A 13,871-nucleotide genomic window follows, 5' to 3' on the forward strand; every position below is an offset into this window, starting at 1 on the left:
ATTCCTACGTTTCCTGTGGCGCGACATGAAGGTAGATGAAGAACCGACGGTCTACGAGTGGCAAGTGCTTCCATTCGGGACCACATGCAGCCCATGTTGTGCTATCTTTGCACTCCAAGCACATGTCCAGAGACACACTGAGCCAGGAGAAGATGCCCGTCTGTCAATAGAACGCTGTTTTTTATGTTGACAACTGTTTGCAGAGTCTTCCCTCCGAAGAGCAAGCTAAAAAGTTGGTCAACAGACTGCATTCCCTCCTCATGGCGGGTGGATTTGAACTTGGCAATGGGCTAGCAATGTGCCCACAGTCATTGACAACATACCTGAAGAGTCTAGGTCAGAGAGCAGCATCCTCTGGTTCAACCAGGAGATGGCTGACCCCCAGAGCGTACTCTCGGACTCGTATGGCATTGCAAGTCTGATACACTGCATTACAAGCATCACCAGAGTGAAAGTCCAGAGCCTTCCATGCGCAACATCTATCGACTGCTCGCTCAACAGTACGACCCTCTCGGATTTATCATTCCATACACCACGAGAGCCAAGGTCATCGTGCAACGTCTCTGGGACAAGAAAAGAGGATGGGACGATCCTCACCTACCAGAAGACCTTCTCCAAGCCTGGCAGTTGTGGGAAAGTGAGCTTCCCCAGCTGGCACAGATCACTCTGCCAAGATGTTACACTGACCACAGTTGGAATTGCAGCAACAGCAGTCGCAGCATTCACATGTTCTGTGACGCCTCTGAGCGTGCGTATGGGTCTGTGGCGTACCTGCGTGCACCGGAGAAGGGGACAGAGGAGAAGTCCATGTTGTCTTCTTGGCTGCAAGATCAAGAGTCGCGCCTAAGAAGCAGCTTTCAATCCCCAGGCTGGAACTGTGTGGAGCCCTCACAGGAGCGCAGTTAGCTTCAGTTCTTAAGAGAGAGCTCACCCTTGACATCCAGGAGGTGGTGTACTGGACAGACTCAACCACAGTACTTAACTGGCTTCAGTCAGATTCATGCCGATATAAAGTGTTTGTGGGAACCAGAGTTGCAGAAATACATGAGCTGTCTGACCCTACAGCCTGGCGCTATATTGATTCAGCAACCAATCCTGCTGATGATATTACAAGAGGGAAAACACTGACTCAGCTTGCTGGAGAGAATCGCTGGAGTAAAGGGCCACCTTTCCTTCAGTTGTCGGCCAAGCATTGGCCGAAAGCACCAGAGGGAGACACTACAGAAGAGGTAGAAGAGCTGAGGAAGACAACGTTCAGCGGTCTGCTCACAGGAACAACAAGTCCTACAATACCTGATGTTCAGCAGTTCAGCACATATCAGGAACTCCTGGAAGCTACTGCACAGTTGCTCCACGGGGCGGCCGATAGCACCACTCAGCCTGCCGCCGATGACTACTCTAAAGCCGAGTTGGCCCTCCTGAGACATGCTCAGATGGAGAGCTTTCCTGAAGAGTTTACACTTATCAAGTCAGGAAAGACCATCCCGACAAGCTGCAGATTGCTTACCCTTGCTCCCGAATACGATGAGTCTTCTGACCTGATCCGAGTTGGAGGTAGACTCCGTAGGTGTAACAGCCTGAGCCAGGATGTTCTGCACCCCGTCCTTCTAGCCCCCACTCACCCAGTCACAAAGCTCCTAATCCAGCACTGTGATAAGCAGTTGCATCACCCTGGAGCTGAACGTGTCTTCGCCGAGCTGCGCAGGAGGTACTGGATATTGAGAGGTAGAGAAGCAGTGAGGAGGCATCAACATAACTGTCCTGAGTGCAGGAAGTGGAGAGGCCAACCAGTGGTCCCGAGAATGGCAGATTTGCCCCCCTCAAGTTTGAGGCTTTTTCGACCTGCCTTCTTTTCAACAGGGGTGGATTGCTTTGGCCCTATGCTCGTCAAAATAGGCAGACGAACTGAAAAAAGATGGGACATCCTGTACAAGTGTCTTACAACGAGGGCAGTCCACCTCGACCTGCTGGCGAATATGGACTCTAATTCCTTTCTAATGTCCCTCAGACGCTTCATTGCTCGTAGGGGAAAGCCCTTTGAGCTTTTATCCGATCAAGACACCAACTTCAAAGGAGGAAGTAGAGAGCTGCATGAAGCATTCAATACCCTGGAGCCTGCCCTCAGAGATCTGCTAGCAGCAGAACAGATCCGGTTCCGCCTCAATCCACCTGGAGCTCCACACTTTGGTGGGTCGTGGGAAAGAGAGGTGCGATCGGTGAAGACAGCCCTCCGAACCACACTAGGAGCTCAAACTGTGCCCGAGGAAGTGTTGATGACTGTCTTGATTGAGGTGGAGAGCATCCTCAACTCTAGGCCCCTGGGCTATGTCTCCACGGACATTGCAGACCCGGATCCTGTTACACCCAACTCCTTGTTGATGGGGCGGCCGGACTCCTCCCTGCCACAAGTCGTTTACCCAGAGACAGAACTGCTTAGTCGCAAAAGGTGGAGACATACTCAAGTCCTAGCCGATCATTTCTGGAGGCAATTCATACAGCATTTCTTGCCCACCTTGCAAGCACGACAGAAATGGAATATTGATGAAGAGGACATCACCATTGGGACGGTAGTTCTCATTGTAGATCAGCAGGCTCCAAGGGCTCTGTGGCAAGTAGGAACCGTAAAGACTGTCATACCTGGAGCAGACGGCCGTGTGAGGACTGCAGTTGTCCAAGTGAAGGATCGTACCTACACTCGCCCAGTTGCTCGGCTCATCAGACTGCCTGCTTTCCCCCGAGATGCTGCCGAGCCATAATGGACCTTGAAAACAAATTTGCATACCAAATTTGGGGGCGGCTGTAAAAAAGGCCATGCCCTGAGTATGCATTCCCATTATGTATCCACTGTGTCTGATCACACGCTCTGCATGTGCACTCTCTGTTCCCACCCTGACAACGGCCCCTGAACGCAGCAGCGAGTGAGAAGCACGGAGGAGCAGACATCAGCTGGACTTGAGTTTAGACTGCGGTGATTGAATTGACAGTTTCTTTTCCGTGTGTGCACCTGAACATTGGAATAGTGTCCTGACCCGACACCCTGAAGCGATTGCTGCCACACCTATTAACCCATATTTACACCTTCTATCATACACTATACTTTACTTAATTTTGGTTTTATTGGTTCCAGGTTTAGATCGGTTTAAATAGGCTTAAGTGTAAGTTTGTATTTTCTGCTATGAGCAACAACATTAACTTTTTACTAGCTCAAAATGAACGCGATAAAAACGAGTTAACGCTAATTCCTTTTAACGCTGCTAATTTCTTTGCCGCACAATTAACACAAGCATGTTATGTGATTTGGGCCTCGGGCCGCTCCGTAGTTTGGGAAGTCAGGAAACGATGTTAATTGAGTTAACACCGGAGTATGTTGAGTCTCAAATACCACTTGCTGGCCAAGCATTGTAATGTAATGCACGATGGTAATGCACAAGGTCCATTGTTTTGTGTTGTTGATGTTTAGTTAACCTTTACAAATGTAAAGTGGGACACTGCATTGTGTTAGTATTACCAAGTAATGTTACAATTAGATCAATGTGCCCATATGTTGTTGCTTAATGAGTTTGCTATATTATGCTTTCAGCAGATTTATGAGCATACAGTACCTTTGAGGTTAGTCTGGAGAATATTCTAGACAGTATTTGTCATTGTTTTGGATTGTTGCAGTAATAGTAAATATTTGCATAAAGCAAGCATATTTGTCCACTCCCATGTTGATAAGAGCATTACGAATTTGAAAAATATCCTTTTAAAAGTGTGCACATAATTCGGATTAATCGCAAGTCAGGATCAGGGTTTCGTGTTGCAGACCCTTCCATTTTAAAGGAAGTAAATCCCCCCCCAATAGTTCACCAAATGTATGCAACCCAATATTTTCATAGTCAAATGTTTAGATAGCTGCCAACATTTTTAGCAGCACATGGAGTTGGAGAAATGTTTCAATATACTTAAATTGATTACTTTGCACGCCTCATAAACTTGATCAAATGGGAGAACAATCTTTTCCTAATTACCAGTTCTGTTCCTTTCTCGTGATAGTTTGTCCATATGGTTCACATTTATCAAAGCCAAACTGTTGTGGAAATCAGTTTCAATGTTCTTCTACACAAGATTTGGTTGCTAAATCTGTTGTAAGCTTTGTCATTACACTGAGAAATAATTCAAACAAAGTCAGTACGTGTGTCATATAGGGAGTGCAGGGTCATCCAACAAGGGACATTTGTGGCAATATTCATATTCAGCTTTTATTTGGTTTACAGCTACTAGCGGCCTCCACGTGGTATCACCATTACTATGTAGAGTCTGCAAGAAATGTGAGTCTGCAAGAAATGTGATTGGTCATCTTGCTTATGTTTTCTCCAGTGGAGATTGTGAGGACCACATTAGGCAAATTGAAAAAGGGCACATTGACCTTCTGTTCTAGCAAAACTAATTATCTGGCACTTTATCTGTTTTGCTATGACCTCAGTTTATTAACTTTAGCTGCTCTTCCTTTGATCATTATTCTAATGATGTTCAACTCCTGAAGTGAAACACATTTTGAAAAGGTATCAAAGCAATTAAAGGGTCTCTCTCCTAAGACTTCTTTACATTTTGTATTTCATGATAATGTCTCAAGAATAAACCTGCCAACTCAAATAAAAATAAAAAAGCTGCACTAACCAGGGTTGTTTGATGCTAAGTCTTTTTTTTTATTGGTGGAACATCCCAATTCTTTCCACAAAAACAGAAACACAAACTGCACACCACACTCTTTCTGCACTGTCTGCATCACAAGGAAGGTTGAAACAGGAGTTGGACAGTACTAGCTTTAACAGAAAACCAGGTGTAAGATGGCTGATGAGATTTAATCACAAGCATGTACAAATGTTTAGTATTTTACAAGAGCAGGGTATGCACGTAAAAAAGCAAGCACAAAAGCACTCACACCACATTCTCACTTTTCTTGAGACTGCATCACGAATAGAAGCTGATGAATATTGTCACTTCATGAATGCTAAATGTGTGTTAACCCCTTCAACCTGGTTAGACCCACCGGCGGGCCCGTCATTACAAACTCATGTTGTGCAGACAAGCGCTTTGCATAACTCTGACAACTTTTAATTCTATTCAAGGTTTCAGTATTTCCAATGAAACCAAAGTTGTCAGGCTAAATTATAGGGAAATGTGTAAAATGACCCGTAATCTTTGATTTACATTATTTATATAGAGAATCATATAGCTTCAGCAAAGTGTTGGAAGAAAAGAAAATACAGATTATATTTTTGTCAGTCTGGATCTAAATGCTTAGACTCACTTTAAAGCTACTAAAGTTGAGGCTTCTTTCGGGCAGCAGAAACAAGCTGTAAACACATTAAAATTAGGGCTGTCAGCTTTGACGTTAAACGTTAACGGGCCAAGCATAACGCGTTAATTTTTTTTTATCGCGTGCCGCCATTTATTAATTTATTTTCACTTCACTCTGCTTCACGCCGTGCCTAACAGACTAGTATTTTGACCCTTTGCCGCACCTTTACTTATCATCAAGCTGTCATACTTCCTCCTAACACATCCTACTACTGCTGGCTGCAGGCATGATGGAGAAATGCAGCAGCAACACAATTCTGAATGGCGCTTTTTATTTTCCGAAACTCCCGGACAACTCGTAGACCAGTCAAAAGCCATAGGCACATTGCGTAAAGCCGAATTAAAATATCACCGAAGCTACCATGGTAGCTCAAGCTTGATGTGCTTCTGTGATATTTTTCCCATCCCGGAATGCTGTGTGGACTAGCCAGACCCTGCTCCGCAGCACTGTGGAGGAAGGTCTGGCAAAGCGAGACTAGGTTGTGAACAACTGTGTGAAAGAGAAAGTGTGCGTGTGTGTGAGACTATCTACAAGGGACAAGGTCAGGCAGGGCTGCGTTTTAATTAACCAACGCTCGGTCTCACACTATCATCAGCCAAGCTGCTCTTATAGCTGAGGGCTGGTACACGCCGGGCATGAAATAATTCTTTATTGATTCACTTCACTTTGTATCTGTTGCTATGTGTCGGACTCTTTCTGTCTCTCCATGTTTTTTACACACACACACACATACACACACACACACACATTTATTTTTCTCTCCATCTTATCACTTCTTGTTTGCAATTTATTTTCATTGTGCCATGTTTTCCTTCTCCTCTCCTTCTCTCTCTCTCTCTCTCTCTCTCTCTCTCTCTCTCTCTCTGTGCCATTTCCTCTGTGGCACTCTCTTGCTTTTCAATATCCTCTTCTAATCTGCGTGCTAGGAGCCCAGTGAAGCATCCAAGCTTTACCCCACAGTGTTGGATGAGGGGACGGTCAGCACTCAACCGTCACGTTCTGGGCCATTTCATTAGACAGGAGGACACTAGGCGTAAGTGTGTGATAGATACTGTAGATAGGGTGATGGGTAGCTGGATTCATAGACACAGCAGATAGGTACGCATAAATACTCGCCACTATGATAGGCTACCTAAGTTTCAGCACTGATACCAATTCATTTTTATCCATTACCCCTCATTGATAAATAAATAAATATATAATATATATAATAGATGTTTTTCTAAAGAACAAGGAAGGGCATACGAAGAAGAGGACCCACTATGTCTGTGGCTGGCACTATAGGTGCCTCAGAGATTTGGCTATTTCATCACGATGACCTTTCAACTCCAAGGAGATGTAACAAGCTATTTTTTAGGCAGAAAAAGTATTTGTTTGTCAACAAGAAGTTTTCTTTGTCTATAGCTGTGCACCTGGTTTTATTTGCCCCTCTAAGCTTCCATCCGGCTCAATCCACTTTATGAGTGAATTCTGTTTAACCAGGCTTTGCTGACAGATGTTTGCCTGCTAATGTGTTTGGCAGGGGAGATTATTATGGCTTACTCACTCGACAATTGCTCAGCTCCTCTGCGGACAAGACGATAGTGCCACATTTCTTCCCTTGGATCCCTCTGTGGAATAAAGAGAGAAAACAATAAGAGCTTAACAAAAATTCTATTTGTCCACTCCTGGCTCTTAAATGATCATTAAAAACCACTGCAAGAACAAAAGCATAGTAATTTTCCAGCTGTGAATTAGTCCTGATTATACCCAAAAACAAAAAGTCAATTTGAAGTACATTTGTAGCGCATGCTTGACATTTACAGAAACTCTCACTTAAGTTTTAAATTTTTTTTTTTAATAACAATTTAATTATTACTCAACAGGGCCATGTGCTTAACCTAATATACCTCAGAGGAATTTAGCTTTAACTGCTATAAAGTACTGTCAACTTTTTTCTTTCATAGCTGACAAAGTACCTCAGTGTAATGTGTTGTGAAGTTAAATCCTATATGGCTGATTATCCTGTTGGAACAGATTTATCACAAGCAGTTTTAGATACTGGGGCAAAGGTCCAGTAGTCCTTTAAGTTAGCAAACATCATATACAGTCAGTTCATATCCATGAGTGAATGTGTGGAGTGATGAGTTTGGTAGGGCTGCCACCTCTTAGTCGATTAGTCGACTAATCGGTCGTTTTGGTCTTAGTCGACTAAGATTTCTTTACTCGATTAGTCATTTTTTATGCTCATTCATGCTTAATTACTTATTTCCAAGAAACTTCTGAGCACATTTACGGTAAACACAAGATTTAAAGTGGTGCTTTTTTCAGGATTAATTGTGGAGAAACTCAGTTTTACAGATGGTTAATTAACTACATTTATATTGTGCTTTTCTAGTCTTAACCACCTCTCAAAGCGCACATCTCTGTCAATTAAATCAACTAATCGATTAGTCGACAAAATCGTATAAGCGTTAGTCGACTAAGAATTTCTTTAGTCGAGGACAGCCCTAGAGTTTGGTTTGTATTGGTAGTATGTATGCATTTCACTTCTTTTCCTCAGATTTTCAAACCGTACAACACCCCAGCTCATATTACTCATCAATGCTCTAATTACCGCTTGTCTTCATTATACAAATTTTTACACTTAGTTGTTCAGAGCACAGGAAGTAAAGCCTTTAACCTCATAACCTCAGTTTATGTGTTCATGAGCTGGTTAAAGCAACTTCTAGTCTGTTTTTGAAAATGTTCCTAGTTGTATGAAGCAACAGGTCTAATTTCTTACTAGACTCTACGTTTTTGGTGATCATACATTCCTGTACGATCCAATAAGGCTTGAACACTTGGAAAATCAAGTATTATAATCACTATTGTACATCTTAAAATACCACATAAAAACATTCTTCTGTAAAGTCTGTCATTTCACAAGATACGTAGGAAAGGTATTGCACCATATGACATTACAGTAATTTAAATGAGGCTCAAATAAAGACTTGTATGAGGTTAGTGTGCTTTAAATGGACAAAGCTGCCTGTACATGATCCAAAGCTACACTATTTCTTTTCACAGTTTTATTGATGACACCCAAATCGATCTAGAGTCAAAGCCAAATAACTGTAATAAACTCAATGAAGTATTTTAGCAGTCTTAACCTACAGTACATAGCATGCCCAGTCATCCACCCAAATGCCTTCAATAGAACCTCTTTGCACAATACGAATGTCTATATTCTTGTATTTCCAGCTGCAATGTTTTGACAATTTCCATAAAAGACTGATGGACTTGAGTGGGTTTTGCACTCAACATGCTCAGGTCAAGAGAAAGTGTTCTCAAGCTGTGTAAAAGTGCTTTCTGCTCTTTGTGCAGAGGTGTGTGGTAGATGGAGACCTTTGATCCACACAGTAAAATAAGCTTCAGGTGGGGAAACCATCCTGGTCAAATGGATGACTGAGTGTTCTTTTTCTCCCCAAAAATCTTGCACACACATTCATAAGACACTTGGCACCCCATCAGCCGGTGTCTCAAAAATATAGCTTTCAAAAGACAAATGCCTCAATGTCTGCATCTACAGTATTTTCATTTCTACTGTACTATCACTCAGACCTTTCTACTCTGTCTCCAGCTTGTTCAGAATGCTGCAGCAAGGCTTTTAGCATTATTAAGAAAGAAAGACCATGTTAATCCAACTCTCTCCTCCCTCTACTAACTTCCTCTTAGTCATAGAACTGAGTTGAAAAGCTTTTTTTCTTTTTTTTTTGTCTGCAGAGTACAGTCTCACCCAAGCTTTAGTGCAGAGATCTTCAACCGGGGGTCCGTGACTCCATAGGTCCGCCAAATTATTTTTAAAAATGTCTTAAAATATGCATTAATATGAATCCAACATTTTAATAGCAAAGATAAATTGGTCTATTTGTGAAAAAAGTTTAACATTAAAAGATTATGTATAAATAATATATTACTATCCATTCATTTTCATCCATCCGGCCTAGTTTAATATGCAACTCAATTTTATACAGTATATGTAGTAGGGGGTTCCTTACTCTCTCTCTCTCTCTCTCTCTCTCTCTCTCTCTTCTCTCTCTCTCTCTCTCTCTCTCTCTCTCTCTCTCTCTCTCTCTCTCTCTCTCTCTCTCTCTCTCTTTAAGCTAAAGGGTCTTTGGCCTAAAACATGCTGAAGGCCTGTCTCTCACTACAGAAGATCCGGGTCTAAATGTGTTAGTATCCACTAGTTTTCAACAGTGCCTGATTTTGTCTGGGACTGTGTGTCTGTCGTCTGCGGTTGGTTTGTTACCTGTGTGTGCATTTTAAGCTTGTGATTTTAGTCTATTGTCTTTGTTCTCTCTTTTCTTTTTTGTGCCTGCACTGCAACACATTTTGGATCAACAGTTAAAAGAGTTAAAACTTGTATCCAGAATCCATTCCACATTTTTGTCAATATGAGACGTGTTGAAATAAAATAGGCTCCCACTTAAGGCCTATTGCTCCAATTTAACAATATTAACAAAACATTTCTTTTGTTTCCCCACAGAATTTATAACCTTTAATGTATCTGCCTGACAGTATGTCAGACCTCCCAGACCATTAGCTGTCTCACCAGATGACCATTAAATGGAGTTTACTGTGGTCATTCTGCATGCGTGTTAATTGCCTCATTCATCAGCTGTGTGTGGCTGTGTGTCACAGTAAGAGTAATGTGCCTTATTAGTTTTAAAGTGTTCCACGTAGGGAGGCATTGTGGTTGTAAGTGGCCTATAGGCTTCCTTTCACAGTCCAAAGAAGTTAGGTGAATTATCTAATGCTGGTTTCAGACCAATTGCACAAGAGCGGAAGAGTATGTGCACTTCCTCACACAAACTTTTCACACTTGCGAATTGTCTACAAAGCAGCTAACTATGATGCAAATTTTCCAATCCAGGATTCATATCCTTCCTGATCATTTGTCCCAATGCTTGAGATATTTTATCCAAGTGCAGGAGATCAGCACAGCGTTACATAACTCTAGGAATTCTGACATGTTGAAAGATTTCCTTTACAGTAGAACTGTCACCATATAACTTCCACCACCTGTCAATGCCAGAATCCCATTGGACGCCCATTGTTGAGGTCAGCATATCACAAAACCTGTGCGCATAGCTTGGCTCACCCAGCTGCCCAACATTATGTATATCTAGTATGTATGAGCGAATATATTCTCTTCATGTTTTATTCTGCAAATTGCTTACAGCCAATGCACAACGTTAATACTGACTGTGTGCGAAACATTCATCCACTATTTCAGTTGTTTTCCCTACAATATCTGTTCTTGGCAGCTGAAGCATGATTCATGTTTTTATGGTTTTGTTTAGGCAACTTAAGTTTAGAGAAAGCAGCATGCCTTGACATCCCAACACCTTCACTATAACCTCCTTGCAGAATATTAAAGTCTAGATTCTTGTATTGTAAGAAATTGTTGTAATGTAGCAAATGTAGCAAGTATAACCAAGACAGCTATTTTGTTTCTTCCTAAACATGTTTGGCAAAGCATTTTAGTACAAAAACGTTTAGGAGACATTGTTAGGAGACCCAAAATATTACAATTTGCCAAGTAGATGCTGTATGCAAGAGTTGGATGCTCTTGACAGTGCATAAACTAAAACAGTTAAGATTTACACCATACTTATCATACAGTTTTTTACAATCACTTTGCTACTAATTTTATAACCTTGATGTGATTTTTCAAAACTCTAGACACAAAACTCACAACAGTCATCACTTGTAACACAGGCTATCCAATGTTCAAAACATTGGATTGTGCATTCATATCTCTAAAGAAGTCTTGCACTTGCACAATCACTGGTTCAAAAAACAAATATATTGTGAAATACCATTGAAACATTACTTTAGATCACCCACACACAAGCTACCCATAATTTCACTGGGTCATCGTTCGTACAATCATTAAATATTGTAGTACAAAATAGGTGATACATGTTTCATTATGGTACTACAAGTAAATACATCCCTGTAAAAGTACTGCAGTAGTAGAGATAATACTACAGACCAATGTGGTATAAGTATATATATATATATATATATATATATATATATATATATATATATATATCATACCTAGAGATTGGCATGGTTTGATTTCAGTTAGTCTAATAGATGGTTTCATTTGCATATAGAGATGATTTTATGGAAAGTACCCCATGCCAATCTGTAGGTATGGTGAAGGGTATGTGATGATGTGGGGGGGTATGGTGAAGGGTATGTGATGATGTGGGGGTATGGTGAAGGGTATGTGATGATGTGGGGGTATGGTGAAGGGTATGTGATGATGTGGGGGTATGGTGAAGGGTATGTGATGATGTGGGGGTATTTTAACGCCAAAGGCCAAGGGAACTTCATCAGGATGCATAGTATCCTGGATCCATGAAATAACTGGCCTTTAAAAATAAAAATCTGCCTGCCTCTATGGGAATTTAACATAGGGGTGTACTTATTTATGCCCCCTGTATTTTAAGGAAGAACATTTATTTATTTACGATACATTATTCATTCACAAAGAAAATTGGTGTCCTTAAAGATTGGATTTTTCCTCATTTTTTTAATTAAGGCATTAAGATCAATTTGCAAAAGATGATTTTTTTATTCCTCTTTTTAGTTAACTTTAACATGGGTGTCCTAATTTTTTCACGACTGTATTATTATATTATAATTATATATCTCAATCATCAGTAGCAAGTTGGAGGAATTGGACAAGAAATTCCAAGGGCCTGAATCCATACAGTGCAATACTGTCAATACTGTAAATAGTCTGAAAAGTTGGGACATGGGACCATAGAAACAGTGTCTGGTAAACAGTAGTACAGTACAGTAAAGGTAGTACATGGGACCATAGAAACAGTGTCTGGTAAACAGTAGTACAGTACAGTGAAGGTAGTACATGGGACCATAGAAACATTGTCTGGTAAACAGTAGTACATTACAGTAAAGAATGATGATGAAATATTACATCCATAGATACTGTATTCTAATTGGTTCATGCTCCACGCTAACTGGTGACAATGCATCTTGTTATCTTGAAATTTCATGATCTAAACATGGAATATTGTTTGTCTGTTTCCATACAACTATGCATTAAGAGTAATGCAACAGTTATCATTTTGAGTAGTTGTATGGATTGATAATTAGATGATTGTAATGAAATGAATAGACAATTATCTGAAATGTAATGTGTGAATTGCTTTTTGAAATACTAGTACTTTGATGTTAAGTTGTGTCATATTGAACAAGTGATCTTTGTTAAATGAACAAATTATCTTTTGTTTATGTGTATTGTATCCAAGCAATTGAAAAAAGTGTTAGAGTTTTGAAAAATGTGTATTTTGATCATTGGTTGTGAGTTTTGTGTCTAGAGTTTTGAAAAATGACGTCAAGGTTCTGAAATTAGTAGCAAAGTGATTGTAAAAAACTGTAACTGTGGTATTTCCAGCTGCATTTTCATCTGAAAAGCTAAAATCAACAGACAAAAAGAGTCTGGGTTACATAAGTGAATCTGCACTGGGCTGAAAAGCTGAGGCTATACAGTAGCTGCAGAGTAAAGCAGCTATGGATAATAAACAACCATAACCCCATGTTTTCCGGTCAATAGCTGAAAAATACGTTCATGCCTCATAAAAGTTGTATGTGAAGAACATGTGGGTTCAGTAAAAAATAAATAAATAATAATGTTATTTATGGGTGCCTTTCACATCACTTAAGGTCACCATAGCAGTCAAATCAATAATTAAAAACAACACAAACAGCTAGATAAAATCAAAAATCTAAATATTTAAGTGATTTTCTGTCTATTGAATAATCATTTCTGCCTTCCCTTATACAATAAGTATATATTTCACCCCAGTATATCTCTACAGAGATATACTGTATATATGTGTGTGTAAACAGCAATCCTCAAGATCTTCCGCTCTCTGTATGCAGTGATATTTTATAAATATAATATTTGTAATTTCTGTTGATGACTCACAGAAAGGAAAACAAATCAGTTGGTGTTAAACTACTGGATTTCTTTTATACATGCCAAAAATCCCACCCATCTCATTGGTAAGGAAAATATTGGAGGTGAAAATTATGGAATAAGATATCATTTACACCGTGCTATTGATTTGCAACAGCAAAAATAAAAGACATGATTTACAATTTGTCACAGTTACGAGGGATAGACCCCCTGAGGGTGCTACACAAGCTACATCTCCCTCATATTACTGACAAACCTGAAACAATAATCTCATAAATGTGTCAGGCTGACAGGAAGTTTTATTCTTTGAACTGCACCTGGGCAAATTAGAAAGCTCTTCTTTCAATAACTTAGAAAAGAATGTATTCTTTTTTTGTCTTTGAAGAGTAAAAGCAGCGGTGCATGCATAATATAACCTATCCATTAACACAATGCTTCAAAGACACACAGGGTACACACACGAGTGCTTTTGAACCTCCGATATTAAACAAACAAGAGTTGTTTATTGACAGTGCACATACACACAGGAACACTGACAGAGACATA

General features: G+C 40.4%; 1 protein-coding gene across 1 annotated transcript in view; it reads right to left on the reverse strand.

The window, feature by feature from the left end:
- Positions 1 to 13,871, reverse strand: part of cpne5b (copine Vb) — a 136,358-nt gene that overhangs the window by 45,747 nt on the left and 76,740 nt on the right. Inside the window, exon 7 of the mRNA XM_028576783.1 lies at positions 6,891 to 6,954. Within this exon, the coding sequence (XP_028432584.1) occupies positions 6,891 to 6,954 (64 nt within the window). The remainder of the gene's footprint in view (positions 1 to 6,890; positions 6,955 to 13,871) is intronic.

Source organism: Perca flavescens, chromosome 4, assembly GCF_004354835.1.
Source record: "Perca flavescens isolate YP-PL-M2 chromosome 4, PFLA_1.0, whole genome shotgun sequence".
Taxonomy (NCBI): Eukaryota; Metazoa; Chordata; class Actinopteri; order Perciformes; family Percidae; genus Perca; species Perca flavescens.